Source organism: Entelurus aequoreus, linkage group LG20 (genome assembly GCF_033978785.1).
Source record: "Entelurus aequoreus isolate RoL-2023_Sb linkage group LG20, RoL_Eaeq_v1.1, whole genome shotgun sequence".
Classification (NCBI taxonomy): domain Eukaryota; kingdom Metazoa; phylum Chordata; class Actinopteri; order Syngnathiformes; family Syngnathidae; genus Entelurus; species Entelurus aequoreus.
In genome coordinates, this window is record NC_084750.1 from 51488892 (window position 1) to 51509050 (window position 20159).

The window sequence follows — 20159 nt, forward strand, 5'->3', positions numbered from 1 at the left end:
GCGCGTCATGCTCACGGTGACGCGCGTCATGATCACGGTGACGCGCGTCATGATCACGGTGCCGCGCGTCATGATCACGGCGACGCGTGTCCCCTTGGAAGCGGCCATGGCCGCCGCAACAATGATCGTGATCATGAGGCCAACCTCGAGTCACTTCAGCATATGTTAGGTGCTGAAAACGGCCGGAAAATTGTGTGTTTTGGCCGTAATGGCGGTCGTTATGATGCGGGGATCGGGAACGCGGAACCATCTCGCGCTGCTGGCACTGTTTCCGTCCGCGCGGACGGACCTGGTGCCATTCCTCGTCCTCCCACGCCGTCATTTTTTGGAAAATGCGTTATTTTGGTGATTAGAATAAGGTGGGTAGGCTAAAATTATATTAGGGACTAAGGTAAGTAGGGTGAAATGGAAATTAAAATTGTATGGGAAATAATATATATATATATAAAGTGAAACAAGAGAAAACCGGCGAGCTTCCGCCCGCTGTGTGGCGCACTTCCGCCCGGACCGGATGTCTCAAGATGGCCGAGAATGCGAAGCACTCTCGACAAAAAAACAAATTAACAAACAACTAAGGGCGGTTCTGCGAAGAACGATAAAAAATCCCCAAGGAAAGGGGTTGAACTAACTAGCTAAGAAACTTAGGCTTGTAAAACTGAACGTAAGTAAGCGAATTGTCAACGGACTTTTCGCCTCGTGGGAGACCAGCTCGCCACGGCACCAAATTAAAGGGAAAGAGGGAAAATGGGAGAAAAGGAGGTAAAATAGTGTAAATTTGTGATAAATGCAAGTCTTGTTTCGCAACGTTTCGGTACTCTCTGTACCTTCTTCAGGCGTAAGACTTGTCTAACTGAATGAGTGTGAAAATCGGCTTGTTCGTGCAATTTCGTGAGCTGTTGCTCCTCTGGTGGTTAGATGGCAAGTGAGGCCATTGGCTGCGAGAGGTGGGGTGGAGTCATGGCTGGCAGAAAATAAGGAATTATTTTTGCAAAGCAAAAACTCTCCACTGATAAACCACGTGACTGCAGGAATGTGTGGCCCCAAGCACAATTAACCCCTATAGAATTGCTTATAATAGTGAATTAAAATAAAGATCAATAATAAAATATAATAAAAAAAATTATATATATATATATATATATATATATATATATATGTACAATTATGTCCACATATACAGATATATACTATACTATATATAAAAAAAGGTTAGAAAAATTCACTATTAGTTGCACAGTGAACCAAGCCGTGGACCAAGGTAAGTATGGCTCCTTTATGGAGTCCGAACAGGTCCAACAATGTTTTTAGGAAGTTTTTCAGGTTTTTTAATGTGTTTTTGTGAATTTTTGAGGTTTTTTGTGATTTTTTAAGATGTTTTTTGTATTTTTTTGCAGGTCCTCGTAGGAGTGCTGGGACATCCGGGGCCCCCCCAGCGCCGGAATGTCCGAATACCCAGGTAAGTAGCTGTACAATGCAGGTAAGTAGGGTAAGTGGGAATAATATGATGTTGTTTTTGTTGTTTGTGTGTACACAAATGGCCCAGGTGGGCCCACAAGGCAGAGCGCGAGCCGTGAGTGGACCAGAGGCACAGGCGGGTTAGGGTTGGGGTTGGGGTTAGGGTTAGGGTTAGGGTTAGGGTTAGGTTTAGAGTTAGGGTTAGGGTTAGGCATAAAGAAAAAGAGTTGGTTAGGGTTAGGCATAGAGAAAGAGAGTTGGTTAGGGTTAGGGCTAAGGGTGGGGGTGGGGCGATAGAAAAGAGCGAAAAAAAAGAATAAGAAGGGTGTGCACGGTCCGTCTATGGCCCAGCGGGCTCGCACTCATGTCTCATTGAGCCCCCCCGGGTGTCTAGTACCCAGTCTGTGGATCCAGAGGCCTTCCGCCCGCCTCCGTTGGGCGGCACTCCATCTGGAGTTGGCTTGGACCACACACGCCCGGACAGAAGCCCACCCGTGCCGGATAAAGTGTTGGACAAGGTAGGTGGTGGTGTTCTTCTGCCGGACAATGTTATATTTATGTTGGTGGAAACGGGTGGCGATGGTGTTACCCGTTTCACCAACATACATAGCACGGCAACGCTGGCAGAGGATAACATACACGCAATTTTTGACCTGCCCGTCTCCTCTGCACAGCGGCCGGAAGACCTTACCGCTGTGGCGATTGACCAGCCAAGGGATGTTCCGCAAGGGAGCGCTGCTCCGGGCCGAGGGCGGATCTCCGGTGGAACTGATCCGAGCCCTGACAAGCAGATCACCCAGGCTGGGATTTTTGCGGTAGGCCGAGACCAGATAATAGTCCTTCAGTTTGCCGCTTTTCTCCACAAAGGTACAAAAGTTACCCTTGACCCTTCTGGAAACCTGTACCGCCGCAGGCGAGAAGGTTGTAATGAGGGGGATCATGTGTTTACCAGGGGGAGGCTTCTTCTGGTCCAGGAAGCACCTGAACTGTCTCCTGAGGAAGGATCTGGAATACCCTCTCTTCCTCAGGGCCGTGAACAGGGCTCCCATGGCCGTTACAAAGTCCTCCCGCCTGGTGCAGATCCGGTGGAACCTCAGCAGCTGGGACTTCACCAATCCCGCGTAGGTGTGTCGGGGGTGGAAGCTGGTTTTGTGGAGGAGGGCATGGGTATCCGTCTCTTTAAAAAACACCTTAATGTCCAAATGGTGAGTGGAGGTGAAATCCGGACCCTTGAAGGTGGTAGTGTCCAGGAAGTCCACTGACGTGGGGCTGGTGGTGGACTTAATGGTGATACTGGGGTTGTGGGTATTCAGGGTGTGGCGGAACCCCTCAAATTCCTCCATGGAATGAGTCCACACCCCCCAGATATCATCCAAATACCTGAAATAATGGAGGGGTCTGATTGCGCAGGCAGCAAGGGCAGAGGTCTCCCATTCTGCCATGAAGATGTTAGCATAGGCCGGAGCAAACTTTTTGCCCATGGCCGTGCCCTTGATCTGTAGAAAGAACCGGCCATTGAACTCAAAGTCGTTCCTCCTGAGGTTGATGTCGAGAAGCTGGAGGAGTTCCTTCTCGGGCCTGCTAACATCTCGGTATTTATAAAAAATGTTTTTGACGGCTTGGATGCCCTGGTCAATGTCAATATTCGTGTACAAACTATCAATATCAATGGTGAACAAGACTGCCTCTTGGGGAATGATCAAATTTTTAATTTTGTCAATAAAGTCATATGTGTCCTTAAGATAACTCTCGTGTTTAATGGAGAGTGGGGTCAAAAAGTAATCTATAAACGCCGCCGTCCTGTAGGTTTCACTGCCGCAGTCGGACACAATGGGCCTGCCCGGGGGTATCTCGTACGGTCGGCTCCACTTGTGTCGTTCCTTGTGGATCTTGGGGAGCAAGTAGAACCTACGGGGGCGGGGCTCCGATTCGCCCAAGAGGTAAGTCTTTTGTTTGTGGTTAATGAATCGTTTTTTCATTAAATTTTTGACTATGTTTTCGACCATAGGGATCGTTTGTGGGTAAATGGGCGTGGCCAATGGTTGGTAGTAGGTGGTATCACTCAATTGTCTGGTGCCCTCCCAGACATATTGAGACCTATCCATGATGACCACTGCGCTACCCTTGTCTGCCGGCTTAATAATTATGTTCCTGTTGTTTTTCAGGCTATGCAGGGCCTCTGTTTCGTACCGCGTCAGGTTGGGCGCGACCGCGAGGGCGCAGCCCGATAGGAGCGACGGGTGTTCGTCCGCCAGGACCAGCGTTTGGACCTCTGGAGGAAGCAGTCCCGGTGAGGGCTCCCAATCGGACCTCGGGGTGAAAGGTCGCGGCCCAAGAGACTCTTGCTTTTCATAGAAAACCGCAGTTTTGACACTTCTATGATATTCCTGCAGGTCGAATTTTACTTGATGGTGCCACTCTGGACTGAGGCTGGTGGACGGGACGAAACTGAGGCCCTTGTCGAGGAGGGAATGCTGCGATGAGGTAAGTAGGAAATTTTTTGATAAATTTACGATGTTTTTGTTTGTGTTTATGTTTCCCCCCCGAAAGGTCGGGCTTTTGGGGAGGTCAAGTTTAAACAGTGATACCAGTGCCTCATCATGTTCTTGGCTGTGTCCTTTGTCCAATGGATCTTGTCCCTCCCCGTTTCAAAATCGTCGTCGGCGAGTGCCGGGAAGAATTGGAGGCGGGCTTGGATGTAATTGTTAATCAGCCGGAGGTTGTCCTTGTGTTCCTCGGGCAGGGATTCCGAGAAATTGAGGAGGGGGATGAAGACTTCGGCATTAGGGAAGGTCGTTTTGGCCGCTTTAAGGGCCCTCCGGAGCTGTTTGAAGGTGGTAACCTTGGGTTTTTGTTCCCTATTATTGATACCGAATGCTAAGACCACCTTCTCAACCTCAGGACTAACTGCTGTTTTTTTCAGGATGGCCTCTGCATGGAGAAATCTGGCCCCCGGGTAGCTGTCGATCTGGATGTCCTGGTGACGAAAGGCTGGAAGGTGCTTGAGGTTAGAGTCCCCGATCACCACGACCTTCCTGCTGACAGACAGGTGCCAATCCATCATTTTTCGATCCGAGTTGATGTGCACAGTGGGCTTTCTGGCAGTGCTCGGACTCGTAGGCGTGGTAACCTGCGCCGTACTATTGTCTTCTGTCGGCTGTGAAGTCGAAGTGACTGTTTTTGTTTTTTTCTGGCTTCCAGAAAACAGTTGGGCCCAACTTGGGGTTCTCAGACCCAGGACAGGCCTGTCTGGGACGGACGTCTCCGGGAGGGGCACGCCCGGGAGGAGTGGATCCGGGACGGGTAGGTCCAAGAGGGGCGTGTCCGGGAGGGGCGTGTCCGGAAGAGGCGTGTCCGGAAGAGGCGTGTCCGGAAGAGGCGCGTCCGGAGGAGGCGTGTCCGGAGGAGGCGCGTCCGGGATGGGCGGGTCCGGGAGGGGTTCCTGTGACCGCTCAGGGTAGAGTAGGTACCAGGGTGGAGGCGTGTCCGGGGAAGACTGATCCCGTGTGGGCGACCCCGACTGCTCAGGTAAGTGTTGGTCCGTCTCTGGCTGGTCAGGAGTCCCCCGCACATTCTCATCCCCATGTATCAAAATCAACGCACTGTGTTCAACAGGTGGAGCCGGGCGAGGCGGCGTGTCGGAGACCACCGGGAGGACCCCGATCTCAGCACCGACCCGCGATCGCGGCCCTTGCGGCCGGACCAAAGGTGCCTCGACGATAGCGTCGTCGGCAGGTCTGCTGCACGGCTTGCGAGGTCGCGTTGCTCTCTGGGCCACAGATGGTTCGGTAGCCGGAGAGGAAGGCGACAAGACCGGGAAAGGGACCGGAGTCACCCGTCCACGCGGGCCCCGATCCTGCTCCACCTCAGGGGACCACTCCCTGGTAATGGGGTCGGTCATGGTGGACACCGTGGCGTGTGCAGCGGCAGTTGGTAGAATGACCGGCGGGGGCAGCGAGGGGTGCACCACCTCCATGACAACGCGGTTGTCCAACGAGTCCGAGTCCGCTCGAGGCTCGGTACGTCGGCGCCGCGCTGGGGGCAACACCTCCTCAACGGCCCGGGTGTCAACCAAGACCGAGTCCACCTGAGACTGGGCCTGCTGGAGCGTCTCAGTCGTCAGCCTGCGCCCTAGGTGTGTCTTGGCCCACGCCGAGGCCACTTTGAATGGGGCTTCCCAATTGTGTGAAATAAATTCCCCCAGTTTATCAGCTTCTGATTGCAGTGTTTTATGGTAATGTTCCCTAAGAATTATAATTGTAGAATGTGCCCAATTTTTTGCATTACCCTTTATCCGGTCTTCTGTGTCGGGGTTGGTAACAGCTGGTCTGATGCCCGTCGTCAAAGCAAGTTCCATCCTAGTGATGGTAAGTGGTTGTTGTTCCTTGCTGACGTTTTTTAGATGATGTACCACTTTAATGATGTTGTACATAATCCTAGCTATGGAGCTAAAGTCGGGGTCCAGATTGTCAGGAGAAGATGCCCTGGGGGGATGTGCCTGGTTAATCTTGGCTGTTCTTTCTTTGCGGCGTTTTCCCCGTGCTGTTTTGTGTTGTTTGTTACCCCTATGATTTGCCCTATGAGTCCCCCTGGGATAGGGAGGGTTATCATGGGTAGGGTGGAAATTTCCCCTGTTTTGGCGGGGCATGTCATCTGCCGGAAAATTGGGATGTTGCGGTTGGAAGCCTCTGAAAAATGTGTTATTATTTTGGCGTGCAGTGTCGTTGTTTCGCCACTGTGGGGCGCTGTCTCGTATCTCACGCGCGTTATGATCCCGGTGACGCGCGTCATGATCCCGGCGACGCGCGTCAAGATCCCGGCCACGCGCGTCATGATCCCGGTCACGAGCGTCATGATCTCGGTCACGCGCGTCATGATCCCGGTCACGCGCGCCACGATCACGGTCACGCGCGCCATGATTACGGTCACGCGCGTCGCGATCACGGTGATGCGCGTCGCGATCACGGTGACGCGCGTCATGCTCACGGTGACGCGCGTCATGATCACGGTGACGCGCGTCATGATCACGGTGCCGCGCGTCATGATCACGGCGACGCGTGTCCCCTTGGAAGCGGCCATGGCCGCCGCAACAATGATCGTGATCATGAGGCCAACCTCGAGTCACTTCAGCATATGTTAGGTGCTGAAAACGGCCGGAAAATTGTGTGTTTTGGCCGTAATGGCGGTCGTTATGATGCGGGGATCGGGAACGCGGAACCATCTCGCGCTGCTGGCACTGTTTCCGTCCGCGCGGACGGACCTGGTGCCATTCCTCGTCCTCCCACGCCGTCATTTTTTGGAAAATGCGTTATTTTGGTGATTAGAATAAGGTGGGTAGGCTAAAATTATATTAGGGACTAAGGTAAGTAGGGTGAAATGGAAATTAAAATTGTATGGGAAATAATATATATATATATAAAGTGAAACAAGAGAAAACCGGCGAGCTTCCGCCCGCTGTGTGGCGCACTTCCGCCCGGACCGGATGTCTCAAGATGGCCGAGAATGCGAAGCACTCTCGACAAAAAAACAAATTAACAAACAACTAAGGGCGGTTCTGCGAAGAACGATAAAAAATCCCCAAGGAAAGGGGTTGAACTAACTAGCTAAGAAACTTAGGCTTGTAAAACTGAACGTAAGTAAGCGAATTGTCAACGGACTTTTCGCCTCGTGGGAGACCAGCTCGCCACGGCACCAAATTAAAGGGAAAGAGGGAAAATGGGAGAAAAGGAGGTAAAATAGTGTAAATTTGTGATAAATGCAAGTCTTGTTTCGCAACGTTTCGGTACTCTCTGTACCTTCTTCAGGCGTAAGACTTGTCTAACTGAATGAGTGTGAAAATCGGCTTGTTCGTGCAATTTCGTGAGCTGTTGCTCCTCTGGTGGTTAGATGGCAAGTGAGGCCATTGGCTGCGAGAGGTGGGGTGGAGTCATGGCTGGCAGAAAATAAGGAATTATTTTTGCAAAGCAAAAACTCTCCACTGATAAACCACGTGACTGCAGGAATGTGTGGCCCCAAGCACAATTAACCCCTATAGAATTGCTTATAATAGTGAATTAAAATAAAGATCAATAATAAAATATAATAAAAAAAATTATATATATATATATATATATATATATATATATGTACAATTATGTCCACATATACAGATATATACTATACTATATATAAAAAAAGGTTAGAAAAATTCACTATTAGTTGCACAGTGAACCAAGCCGTGGACCAAGGTAAGTATGGCTCCTTTATGGAGTCCGAACAGGTCCAACAATGTTTTTAGGAAGTTTTTCAGGTTTTTTAATGTGTTTTTGTGAATTTTTGAGGTTTTTTGTGATTTTTTAAGATGTTTTTTGTATTTTTTTGCAGGTCCTCGTAGGAGTGCTGGGACATCCGGGGCCCCCCCAGCGCCGGAATGTCCGAATACCCAGGTAAGTAGCTGTACAATGCAGGTAAGTAGGGTAAGTGGGAATAATATGATGTTGTTTTTGTTGTTTGTGTGTACACAAATGGCCCAGGTGGGCCCACAAGGCAGAGCGCGAGCCGTGAGTGGACCAGAGGCACAGGCGGGTTAGGGTTGGGGTTGGGGTTAGGGTTAGGGTTAGGGTTAGGGTTAGGTTTAGAGTTAGGGTTAGGGTTAGGCATAAAGAAAAAGAGTTGGTTAGGGTTAGGCATAGAGAAAGAGAGTTGGTTAGGGTTAGGGCTAAGGGTGGGGGTGGGGCGATAGAAAAGAGCGAAAAAAAAGAATAAGAAGGGTGTGCACGGTCCGTCTATGGCCCAGCGGGCTCGCACTCATGTCTCATTGAGCCCCCCCGGGTGTCTAGTACCCAGTCTGTGGATCCAGAGGCCTTCCGCCCGCCTCCGTTGGGCGGCACTCCATCTGGAGTTGGCTTGGACCACACACGCCCGGACAGAAGCCCACCCGTGCCGGATAAAGTGTTGGACAAGGTAGGTGGTGGTGTTCTTCTGCCGGACAATGTTATATTTATGTTGGTGGAAACGGGTGGCGATGGTGTTACCCGTTTCACCAACATACATAGCACGGCAACGCTGGCAGAGGATAACATACACGCAATTTTTGACCTGCCCGTCTCCTCTGCACAGCGGCCGGAAGACCTTACCGCTGTGGCGATTGACCAGCCAAGGGATGTTCCGCAAGGGAGCGCTGCTCCGGGCCGAGGGCGGATCTCCGGTGGAACTGATCCGAGCCCTGACAAGCAGATCACCCAGGCTGGGATTTTTGCGGTAGGCCGAGACCAGATAATAGTCCTTCAGTTTGCCGCTTTTCTCCACAAAGGTACAAAAGTTACCCTTGACCCTTCTGGAAACCTGTACCGCCGCAGGCGAGAAGGTTGTAATGAGGGGGATCATGTGTTTACCAGGGGGAGGCTTCTTCTGGTCCAGGAAGCACCTGAACTGTCTCCTGAGGAAGGATCTGGAATACCCTCTCTTCCTCAGGGCCGTGAACAGGGCTCCCATGGCCGTTACAAAGTCCTCCCGCCTGGTGCAGATCCGGTGGAACCTCAGCAGCTGGGACTTCACCAATCCCGCGTAGGTGTGTCGGGGGTGGAAGCTGGTTTTGTGGAGGAGGGCATGGGTATCCGTCTCTTTAAAAAACACCTTAATGTCCAAATGGTGAGTGGAGGTGAAATCCGGACCCTTGAAGGTGGTAGTGTCCAGGAAGTCCACTGACGTGGGGCTGGTGGTGGACTTAATGGTGATACTGGGGTTGTGGGTATTCAGGGTGTGGCGGAACCCCTCAAATTCCTCCATGGAATGAGTCCACACCCCCCAGATATCATCCAAATACCTGAAATAATGGAGGGGTCTGATTGCGCAGGCAGCAAGGGCAGAGGTCTCCCATTCTGCCATGAAGATGTTAGCATAGGCCGGAGCAAACTTTTTGCCCATGGCCGTGCCCTTGATCTGTAGAAAGAACCGGCCATTGAACTCAAAGTCGTTCCTCCTGAGGTTGATGTCGAGAAGCTGGAGGAGTTCCTTCTCGGGCCTGCTAACATCTCGGTATTTATAAAAAATGTTTTTGACGGCTTGGATGCCCTGGTCAATGTCAATATTCGTGTACAAACTATCAATATCAATGGTGAACAAGACTGCCTCTTGGGGAATGATCAAATTTTTAATTTTGTCAATAAAGTCATATGTGTCCTTAAGATAACTCTCGTGTTTAATGGAGAGTGGGGTCAAAAAGTAATCTATAAACGCCGCCGTCCTGTAGGTTTCACTGCCGCAGTCGGACACAATGGGCCTGCCCGGGGGTATCTCGTACGGTCGGCTCCACTTGTGTCGTTCCTTGTGGATCTTGGGGAGCAAGTAGAACCTACGGGGGCGGGGCTCCGATTCGCCCAAGAGGTAAGTCTTTTGTTTGTGGTTAATGAATCGTTTTTTCATTAAATTTTTGACTATGTTTTCGACCATAGGGATCGTTTGTGGGTAAATGGGCGTGGCCAATGGTTGGTAGTAGGTGGTATCACTCAATTGTCTGGTGCCCTCCCAGACATATTGAGACCTATCCATGATGACCACTGCGCTACCCTTGTCTGCCGGCTTAATAATTATGTTCCTGTTGTTTTTCAGGCTATGCAGGGCCTCTGTTTCGTACCGCGTCAGGTTGGGCGCGACCGCGAGGGCGCAGCCCGATAGGAGCGACGGGTGTTCGTCCGCCAGGACCAGCGTTTGGACCTCTGGAGGAAGCAGTCCCGGTGAGGGCTCCCAATCGGACCTCGGGGTGAAAGGTCGCGGCCCAAGAGACTCTTGCTTTTCATAGAAAACCGCAGTTTTGACACTTCTATGATATTCCTGCAGGTCGAATTTTACTTGATGGTGCCACTCTGGACTGAGGCTGGTGGACGGGACGAAACTGAGGCCCTTGTCGAGGAGGGAATGCTGCGATGAGGTAAGTAGGAAATTTTTTGATAAATTTACGATGTTTTTGTTTGTGTTTATGTTTCCCCCCCGAAAGGTCGGGCTTTTGGGGAGGTCAAGTTTAAACAGTGATACCAGTGCCTCATCATGTTCTTGGCTGTGTCCTTTGTCCAATGGATCTTGTCCCTCCCCGTTTCAAAATCGTCGTCGGCGAGTGCCGGGAAGAATTGGAGGCGGGCTTGGATGTAATTGTTAATCAGCCGGAGGTTGTCCTTGTGTTCCTCGGGCAGGGATTCCGAGAAATTGAGGAGGGGGATGAAGACTTCGGCATTAGGGAAGGTCGTTTTGGCCGCTTTAAGGGCCCTCCGGAGCTGTTTGAAGGTGGTAACCTTGGGTTTTTGTTCCCTATTATTGATACCGAATGCTAAGACCACCTTCTCAACCTCAGGACTAACTGCTGTTTTTTTCAGGATGGCCTCTGCATGGAGAAATCTGGCCCCCGGGTAGCTGTCGATCTGGATGTCCTGGTGACGTAAGGCTGGAAGGTGCTTGAGGTTAGAGTCCCCGATCACCACGACCTTCCTGCTGACAGACAGGTGCCAATCCATCATTTTTCGATCCGAGTTGATGTGCACAGTGGGCTTTCTGGCAGTGCTCGGACTCGTAGGCGTGGTAACCTGCGCCGTACTATTGTCTTCTGTCGGCTGTGAAGTCGAAGTGACTGTTTTTGTTTTTTTCTGGCTTCCAGAAAACAGTTGGGCCCAACTTGGGGTTCTCAGACCCAGGACAGGCCTGTCTGGGACGGACGTCTCCGGGAGGGGCACGCCCGGGAGGAGTGGATCCGGGACGGGTAGGTCCAAGAGGGGCGTGTCCGGGAGGGGCGTGTCCGGAAGAGGCGTGTCCGGAAGAGGCGTGTCCGGAAGAGGCGCGTCCGGAGGAGGCGTGTCCGGAGGAGGCGCGTCCGGGATGGGCGGGTCCGGGAGGGGTTCCTGTGACCGCTCAGGGTAGAGTAGGTACCAGGGTGGAGGCGTGTCCGGGGAAGACTGATCCCGTGTGGGCGACCCCGACTGCTCAGGTAAGTGTTGGTCCGTCTCTGGCTGGTCAGGAGTCCCCCGCACATTCTCATCCCCATGTATCAAAATCAACGCACTGTGTTCAACAGGTGGAGCCGGGCGAGGCGGCGTGTCGGAGACCACCGGGAGGACCCCGATCTCAGCACCGACCCGCGATCGCGGCCCTTGCGGCCGGACCAAAGGTGCCTCGACGATAGCGTCGTCGGCAGGTCTGCTGCACGGCTTGCGAGGTCGCGTTGCTCTCTGGGCCACAGATGGTTCGGTAGCCGGAGAGGAAGGCGACAAGACCGGGAAAGGGACCGGAGTCACCCGTCCACGCGGGCCCCGATCCTGCTCCACCTCAGGGGACCACTCCCTGGTAATGGGGTCGGTCATGGTGGACACCGTGGCGTGTGCAGCGGCAGTTGGTAGAATGACCGGCGGGGGCAGCGAGGGGTGCACCACCTCCATGACAACGCGGTTGTCCAACGAGTCCGAGTCCGCTCGAGGCTCGGTACGTCGGCGCCGCGCTGGGGGCAACACCTCCTCAACGGCCCGGGTGTCAACCAAGACCGAGTCCACCTGAGACTGGGCCTGCTGGAGCGTCTCAGTCGTCAGCCTGCGCCCTAGGTGTGTCTTGGCCCACGCCGAGGCCACTTTGAATGGGGCTTCCCAATTGTGTGAAATAAATTCCCCCAGTTTATCAGCTTCTGATTGCAGTGTTTTATGGTAATGTTCCCTAAGAATTATAATTGTAGAATGTGCCCAATTTTTTGCATTACCCTTTATCCGGTCTTCTGTGTCGGGGTTGGTAACAGCTGGTCTGATGCCCGTCGTCAAAGCAAGTTCCATCCTAGTGATGGTAAGTGGTTGTTGTTCCTTGCTGACGTTTTTTAGATGATGTACCACTTTAATGATGTTGTACATAATCCTAGCTATGGAGCTAAAGTCGGGGTCCAGATTGTCAGGAGAAGATGCCCTGGGGGGATGTGCCTGGTTAATCTTGGCTGTTCTTTCTTTGCGGCGTTTTCCCCGTGCTGTTTTGTGTTGTTTGTTACCCCTATGATTTGCCCTATGAGTCCCCCTGGGATAGGGAGGGTTATCATGGGTAGGGTGGAAATTTCCCCTGTTTTGGCGGGGCATGTCATCTGCCGGAAAATTGGGATGTTGCGGTTGGAAGCCTCTGAAAAATGTGTTATTATTTTGGCGTGCAGTGTCGTTGTTTCGCCACTGTGGGGCGCTGTCTCGTATCTCACGCGCGTTATGATCCCGGTGACGCGCGTCATGATCCCGGCGACGCGCGTCAAGATCCCGGCCACGCGCGTCATGATCCCGGTCACGAGCGTCATGATCTCGGTCACGCGCGTCATGATCCCGGTCACGCGCGCCACGATCACGGTCACGCGCGCCATGATTACGGTCACGCGCGTCGCGATCACGGTGATGCGCGTCGCGATCACGGTGACGCGCGTCATGCTCACGGTGACGCGCGTCATGATCACGGTGACGCGCGTCATGATCACGGTGCCGCGCGTCATGATCACGGCGACGCGTGTCCCCTTGGAAGCGGCCATGGCCGCCGCAACAATGATCGTGATCATGAGGCCAACCTCGAGTCACTTCAGCATATGTTAGGTGCTGAAAACGGCCGGAAAATTGTGTGTTTTGGCCGTAATGGCGGTCGTTATGATGCGGGGATCGGGAACGCGGAACCATCTCGCGCTGCTGGCACTGTTTCCGTCCGCGCGGACGGACCTGGTGCCATTCCTCGTCCTCCCACGCCGTCATTTTTTGGAAAATGCGTTATTTTGGTGATTAGAATAAGGTGGGTAGGCTAAAATTATATTAGGGACTAAGGTAAGTAGGGTGAAATGGAAATTAAAATTGTATGGGAAATAATATATATATATATAAAGTGAAACAAGAGAAAACCGGCGAGCTTCCGCCCGCTGTGTGGCGCACTTCCGCCCGGACCGGATGTCTCAAGATGGCCGAGAATGCGAAGCACTCTCGACAAAAAAACAAATTAACAAACAACTAAGGGCGGTTCTGCGAAGAACGATAAAAATCCCCAAGGAAAGGGGTTGAACTAACTAGCTAAGAAACTTAGGCTTGTAAAACTGAACGTAAGTAAGCGAATTGTCAACGGACTTTTCGCCTCGTGGGAGACCAGCTCGCCACGGCACCAAATTAAAGGGAAAGAGGGAAAATGGGAGAAAAGGAGGTAAAATAGTGTAAATTTGTGATAAATGCAAGTCTTGTTTCGCAACGTTTCGGTACTCTCTGTACCTTCTTCAGGCGTAAGACTTGTCTAAACTGAATGAGTGTGAAAATCGGCTTGTTCGTGCAATTTCGTGAGCTGTTGCTCCTCTGGTGGTTAGATGGCAAGTGAGGCCATTGGCTGCGAGAGGTGGGGTGGAGTCATGGCTGGCAGAAAATAAGGAATTATTTTTGCAAAGCAAAAACTCTCCACTGATAAACCACGTGACTGCAGGAATGTGTGGCCCCAAGCACAATTAACCCCTATAGAATTGCTTATAATAGTGAATTAAAATAAAGATCAATAATAAAATATAATAAAAAAAATTATATATATATATATATATATATATATATATATGTACAATTATGTCCACATATACAGATATATACTATACTATATATAAAAAAAGGTTAGAAAAATTCACTATTAGTTGCACAGTGAACCAAGCCGTGGACCAAGGTAAGTATGGCTCCTTTATGGAGTCCGAACAGGTCCAACAATGTTTTTAGGAAGTTTTTCAGGTTTTTTAATGTGTTTTTGTGAATTTTTGAGGTTTTTTGTGATTTTTTAAGATGTTTTTTGTATTTTTTTGCAGGTCCTCGTAGGAGTGCTGGGACATCCGGGGCCCCCCCAGCGCCGGAATGTCCGAATACCCAGGTAAGTAGCTGTACAATGCAGGTAAGTAGGGTAAGTGGGAATAATATGATGTTGTTTTTGTTGTTTGTGTGTACACAAATGGCCCAGGTGGGCCCACAAGGCAGAGCGCGAGCCGTGAGTGGACCAGAGGCACAGGCGGGTTAGGGTTGGGGTTGGGGTTAGGGTTAGGGTTAGGGTTAGGGTTAGGTTTAGAGTTAGGGTTAGGGTTAGGCATAAAGAAAAAGAGTTGGTTAGGGTTAGGCATAGAGAAAGAGAGTTGGTTAGGGTTAGGGCTAAGGGTGGGGGTGGGGCGATAGAAAAGAGCGAAAAAAAAGAATAAGAAGGGTGTGCACGGTCCGTCTATGGCCCAGCGGGCTCGCACTCATGTCTCATTGAGCCCCCCCGGGTGTCTAGTACCCAGTCTGTGGATCCAGAGGCCTTCCGCCCGCCTCCGTTGGGCGGCACTCCATCTGGAGTTGGCTTGGACCACACACGCCCGGACAGAAGCCCACCCGTGCCGGATAAAGTGTTGGACAAGGTAGGTGGTGGTGTTCTTCTGCCGGACAATGTTATATTTATGTTGGTGGAAACGGGTGGCGATGGTGTTACCCGTTTCACCAACATACATAGCACGGCAACGCTGGCAGAGGATAACATACACGCAATTTTTGACCTGCCCGTCTCCTCTGCACAGCGGCCGGAAGACCTTACCGCTGTGGCGATTGACCAGCCAAGGGATGTTCCGCAAGGGAGCGCTGCTCCGGGCCGAGGGCGGATCTCCGGTGGAACTGATCCGAGCCCTGACAAGCAGATCACCCAGGCTGGGATTTTTGCGGTAGGCCGAGACCAGATAATAGTCCTTCAGTTTGCCGCTTTTCTCCACAAAGGTACAAAAGTTACCCTTGACCCTTCTGGAAACCTGTACCGCCGCAGGCGAGAAGGTTGTAATGAGGGGGATCATGTGTTTACCAGGGGGAGGCTTCTTCTGGTCCAGGAAGCACCTGAACTGTCTCCTGAGGAAGGATCTGGAATACCCTCTCTTCCTCAGGGCCGTGAACAGGGCTCCCATGGCCGTTACAAAGTCCTCCCGCCTGGTGCAGATCCGGTGGAACCTCAGCAGCTGGGACTTCACCAATCCCGCGTAGGTGTGTCGGGGGTGGAAGCTGGTTTTGTGGAGGAGGGCATGGGTATCCGTCTCTTTAAAAAACACCTTAATGTCCAAATGGTGAGTGGAGGTGAAATCCGGACCCTTGAAGGTGGTAGTGTCCAGGAAGTCCACTGACGTGGGGCTGGTGGTGGACTTAATGGTGATACTGGGGTTGTGGGTATTCAGGGTGTGGCGGAACCCCTCAAATTCCTCCATGGAATGAGTCCACACCCCCCAGATATCATCCAAATACCTGAAATAATGGAGGGGTCTGATTGCGCAGGCAGCAAGGGCAGAGGTCTCCCATTCTGCCATGAAGATGTTAGCATAGGCCGGAGCAAACTTTTTGCCCATGGCCGTGCCCTTGATCTGTAGAAAGAACCGGCCATTGAACTCAAAGTCGTTCCTCCTGAGGTTGATGTCGAGAAGCTGGAGGAGTTCCTTCTCGGGCCTGCTAACATCTCGGTATTTATAAAAAATGTTTTTGACGGCTTGGATGCCCTGGTCAATGTCAATATTCGTGTACAAACTATCAATATCAATGGTGAACAAGACTGCCTCTTGGGGAATGATCAAATTTTTAATTTTGTCAATAAAGTCATATGTGTCCTTAAGATAACTCTCGTGTTTAATGGAGAGTGGGGTCAAAAAGTAATCTATAAACGCCGCCGTCCTGTAGGTTTCACTGCCGCAGTCGGACACAATGGGCCTGCCCGGGGGTATCTCGTACGGTCGGCTCCACTTGTGTCGTTCCTTGTGGATCTTGGGGAGCAAGTAGAACCTACGGGGGCGGGGCTCCGATTCGCCCAAGAGGTAAGTCTTTTGTTTGTGGTTAATGAATCGTTTTTTCATTAAATTTTTGACTATGTTTTCGACCATAGGGATCGTTTGTGGGTAAATGGGCGTGGCCAATGGTTGGTAGTAGGTGGTATCACTCAATTGTCTGGTGCCCTCCCAGACATATTGAGACCTATCCATGATGACCACTGCGCTACCCTTGTCTGCCGGCTTAATAATTATGTTCCTGTTGTTTTTCAGGCTATGCAGGGCCTCTGTTTCGTACCGCGTCAGGTTGGGCGCGACCGCGAGGGCGCAGCCCGATAGGAGCGACGGGTGTTCGTCCGCCAGGACCAGCGTTTGGACCTCTGGAGGAAGCAGTCCCGGTGAGGGCTCCCAATCGGACCTCGGGGTGAAAGGTCGCGGCCCAAGAGACTCTTGCTTTTCATAGAAAACCGCAGTTTTGACACTTCTATGATATTCCTGCAGGTCGAATTTTACTTGATGGTGCCACTCTGGACTGAGGCTGGTGGACGGGACGAAACTGAGGCCCTTGTCGAGGAGGGAATGCTGCGATGAGGTAAGTAGGAAATTTTTTGATAAATTTACGATGTTTTTGTTTGTGTTTATGTTTCCCCCCCGAAAGGTCGGGCTTTTGGGGAGGTCAAGTTTAAACAGTGATACCAGTGCCTCATCATGTTCTTGGCTGTGTCCTTTGTCCAATGGATCTTGTCCCTCCCCGTTTCAAAATCGTCGTCGGCGAGTGCCGGGAAGAATTGGAGGCGGGCTTGGATGTAATTGTTAATCAGCCGGAGGTTGTCCTTGTGTTCCTCGGGCAGGGATTCCGAGAAATTGAGGAGGGGGATGAAGACTTCGGCATTAGGGAAGGTCGTTTTGGCCGCTTTAAGGGCCCTCCGGAGCTGTTTGAAGGTGGTAACCTTGGGTTTTTGTTCCCTATTATTGATACCGAATGCTAAGACCACCTTCTCAACCTCAGGACTAACTGCTGTTTTTTTCAGGATGGCCTCTGCATGGAGAAATCTGGCCCCCGGGTAGCTGTCGATCTGGATGTCCTGGTGACGAAAGGCTGGAAGGTGCTTGAGGTTAGAGTCCCCGATCACCACGACCTTCCTGCTGACAGACAGGTGCCAATCCATCATTTTTCGATCCGAGTTGATGTGCACAGTGGGCTTTCTGGCAGTGCTCGGACTCGTAGGCGTGGTAACCTGCGCCGTACTATTGTCTTCTGTCGGCTGTGAAGTCGAAGTGACTGTTTTTGTTTTTTTCTGGCTTCCAGAAAACAGTTGGGCCCAACTTGGGGTTCTCAGACCCAGGACAGGCCTGTCTGGGACGGACGTCTCCGGGAGGGGCACGCCCGGGAGGAGTGGATCCGGGACGGGTAGGTCCAAGAGGGGCGTGTCCGGGAGGGGCGTGTCCGGAAGAGGCGTGTCCGGAAGAGGCGTGTCCGGAAGAGGCGCGTCCGGAGGAGGCGTGTCCGGAGGAGGCGCGTCCGGGATGGGCGGGTCCGGGAGGGGTTCCTGTGACCGCTCAGGGTAGAGTAGGTACCAGGGTGGAGGCGTGTCCGGGGAAGACTGATCCCGTGTGGGCGACCCCGACTGCTCAGGTAAGTGTTGGTCCGTCTCTGGCTGGTCAGGAGTCCCCCGCACATTCTCATCCCCATGTATCAAAATCAACGCACTGTGTTCAACAGGTGGAGCCGGGCGAGGCGGCGTGTCGGAGACCACCGGGAGGACCCCGATCTCAGCACCGACCCGCGATCGCGGCCCTTGCGGCCGGACCAAAGGTGCCTCGACGATAGCGTCGTCGGCAGGTCTGCTGCACGGCTTGCGAGGTCGCGTTGCTCTCTGGGCCACAGATGGTTCGGTAGCCGGAGAGGAAGGCGACAAGACCGGGAAAGGGACCGGAGTCACCCGTCCACGCGGGCCCCGATCCTGCTCCACCTCAGGGGACCACTCCCTGGTAATGGGGTCGGTCATGGTGGACACCGTGGCGTGTGCAGCGGCAGTTGGTAGAATGACCGGCGGGGGCAGCGAGGGGTGCACCACCTCCATGACAACGCGGTTGTCCAACGAGTCCGAGTCCGCTCGAGGCTCGGTACGTCGGCGCCGCGCTGGGGGCAACACCTCCTCAACGGCCCGGGTGTCAACCAAGACCGAGTCCACCTGAGACTGGGCCTGCTGGAGCGTCTCAGTCGTCAGCCTGCGCCCTAGGTGTGTCTTGGCCCACGCCGAGGCCACTTTGAATGGGGCTTCCCAATTGTGTGAAATAAATTCCCCCAGTTTATCAGCTTCTGATTGCAGTGTTTTATGGTAATGTTCCCTAAGAATTATAATTGTAGAATGTGCCCAATTTTTTGCATTACCCTTTATCCGGTCTTCTGTGTCGGGGTTGGTAACAGCTGGTCTGATGCCCGTCGTCAAAGCAAGTTCCATCCTAGTGATGGTAAGTGGTTGTTGTTCCTTGCTGACGTTTTTTAGATGATGTACCACTTTAATGATGTTGTACATAATCCTAGCTATGGAGCTAAAGTCGGGGTCCAGATTGTCAGGAGAAGATGCCCTGGGGGGATGTGCCTGGTTAATCTTGGCTGTTCTTTCTTTGCGGCGTTTTCCCCGTGCTGTTTTGTGTTGTTTGTTACCCCTATGATTTGCCCTATGAGTCCCCCTGGGATAGGGAGGGTTATCATGGGTAGGGTGGAAATTTCCCTTGTTTTGGCGGGGCATGTCATCTGCCGGAAAATTGGGATGTTGCGGTTGGAAGCCTCTGAAAAATGTGTTATTATTTTGGCGTGCAGTGTCGTTGTTTCGCCACTGTGGGGCGCTGTCTCGTATCTCACGCGCGTTATGATCCCGGTGACGCGCGTCATGATCCCGGCGACGCGCGTCAAGATCCCGGCCACGCGCGTCATGATCCCGGTCACGAGCGTCATGATCTCGGTCACGCGCGTCATGATCCCGGTCACGCGCGCCACGATCACGGTCACGCGCGCCATGATTACGGTCACGCGCGTCGCGATCACGGTGATGCGCGTCGCGATCACGGTGACGCGCGTCATGCTCACGGTGACGCGCGTCATGATCACGGTGACGCGCGTCATGATCACGGTGCCGCGCGTCATGATCACGGCGACGCGTGTCCCCTTGGAAGCGGCCATGGCCGCCGCAACAATGATCGTGATCATGAGGCCAACCTCGAGTCACTTCAGCATATGTTAGGTGCTGAAAACGGCCGGAAAATTGTGTGTTTTGGCCGTAATGGCGGTCGTTATGATGCGGGGATCGGGAACGCGGAACCATCTCGCGCTGCTGGCACTGTTTCCGTCCGCGCGGACGGACCTGGTGCCATTCCTCGTCCTCCCACGCCGTCATTTTTTGGAAAATGCGTTATTTTGGTGATTAGAATAAGGTGGGTAGGCTAAAATTATATTAGGGACTAAGGTAAGTAGGGTGAAATGGAAATTAAAATTGTATGGGAAATAATATATATATATATAAAGTGGTTAGGGTTAGGGTTAGGGTTAGGGTTAGGGTTAGGGTTAGGGTTAGGGTTAGGGTTAGGGTTAGGGTTAGGGTTAGGGTTAGGGTTAGGGTTAGGGTTAGGGTTAGGGTTAGGGTTAGGGTTAGGGTTAGGGTTAGGGTTAGGGTTAGGGTTAGGGTTAGGGTTAGGGTTAGGGTTAGGGTTAGGGTTAGGGTTAGGGTTAGGGTTAGGGTTAGGGGTTAGGGTTAGGGTTAGAGGGTTAGGGTTAGGGTTAGGGTTAGGGTTAGGGTTAGGGTTAGGGTTAGGGTTAGGGTTAGGGTTAGGGTTAGGGTTAGGGTTAGGGTTAGGGTTAGGGTTAGGGTTAGGGTTAGGGTTAGGGTTAGGGTTAGGGTTAGGGTTAGGGTTAGGGTTAGGGTTAGGGTTAGGGTTAGGGTTAGGGTTAGGGTTAGGGTTA

General features: G+C 52.2%; 3 protein-coding genes across 3 annotated transcripts; all 3 read left to right on the forward strand.

The window, feature by feature from the left end:
* Positions 1 to 49: 49 nt before the first annotated feature.
* Positions 50 to 6388, forward strand: LOC133635740 (uncharacterized). Its single transcript, XM_062028991.1, has 5 exons — positions 50 to 164; positions 1395 to 1456; positions 1544 to 1595; positions 1780 to 1973; positions 2130 to 6388. The coding sequence occupies exons 1-5, from the start codon at positions 50 to 52 to the stop codon at positions 2715 to 2717; spliced, it is 1011 nt and encodes a 336-aa protein (XP_061884975.1). The 3' UTR covers positions 2718 to 6388.
* Positions 6389 to 6475: 87 nt separating this feature from the next.
* LOC133635741 (uncharacterized) lies at positions 6476 to 12817 on the forward strand. The gene is made up of 5 exons (XM_062028992.1): positions 6476 to 6590; positions 7819 to 7880; positions 7968 to 8019; positions 8204 to 8397; positions 8554 to 12817. The coding sequence occupies exons 1-5, from the start codon at positions 6476 to 6478 to the stop codon at positions 9139 to 9141; spliced, it is 1011 nt and encodes a 336-aa protein (XP_061884976.1). The 3' UTR covers positions 9142 to 12817.
* Positions 12818 to 12899: 82 nt separating this feature from the next.
* On the forward strand, positions 12900 to 18763 carry LOC133635742 (uncharacterized). Its single transcript, XM_062028993.1, has 5 exons — positions 12900 to 13014; positions 14243 to 14304; positions 14392 to 14443; positions 14628 to 14821; positions 14978 to 18763. Exons 1-5 carry the CDS (start codon positions 12900 to 12902, stop codon positions 15563 to 15565), a joined length of 1011 nt encoding a protein of 336 aa, XP_061884977.1. The 3' UTR covers positions 15566 to 18763.
* Positions 18764 to 20159: the final 1396 nt, after the last annotated feature.

Bases quoted from the DNA above. Each gene is read 5' to 3' on its own strand.
- LOC133635740 (XM_062028991.1), top strand. From the start codon at position 50: ATGATCACGGTGCCGCGCGTCATGATCACGGCGACGCGTGTCCCCTTG. The intron at 1,457-1,543 runs GTAAGTAGCTGT...CAAATGGCCCAG, and splicing joins CGGAATGTCCGAATACCCAG to GTGGGCCCACAAGGCAGAGC. The intron at 1,596-1,779 runs GTTAGGGTTGGG...AAGAATAAGAAG, and splicing joins TGGACCAGAGGCACAGGCGG to GGTGTGCACGGTCCGTCTAT.
- LOC133635741 (XM_062028992.1), top strand. From the start codon at position 6,476: ATGATCACGGTGCCGCGCGTCATGATCACGGCGACGCGTGTCCCCTTG. The intron at 7,881-7,967 runs GTAAGTAGCTGT...CAAATGGCCCAG, and splicing joins CGGAATGTCCGAATACCCAG to GTGGGCCCACAAGGCAGAGC. The intron at 8,398-8,553 runs GTAGGTGGTGGT...TCCTCTGCACAG, and splicing joins CGGATAAAGTGTTGGACAAG to CGGCCGGAAGACCTTACCGC.
- LOC133635742 (XM_062028993.1), top strand. From the start codon at position 12,900: ATGATCACGGTGCCGCGCGTCATGATCACGGCGACGCGTGTCCCCTTG. The intron at 14,305-14,391 runs GTAAGTAGCTGT...CAAATGGCCCAG, and splicing joins CGGAATGTCCGAATACCCAG to GTGGGCCCACAAGGCAGAGC. The intron at 14,822-14,977 runs GTAGGTGGTGGT...TCCTCTGCACAG, and splicing joins CGGATAAAGTGTTGGACAAG to CGGCCGGAAGACCTTACCGC.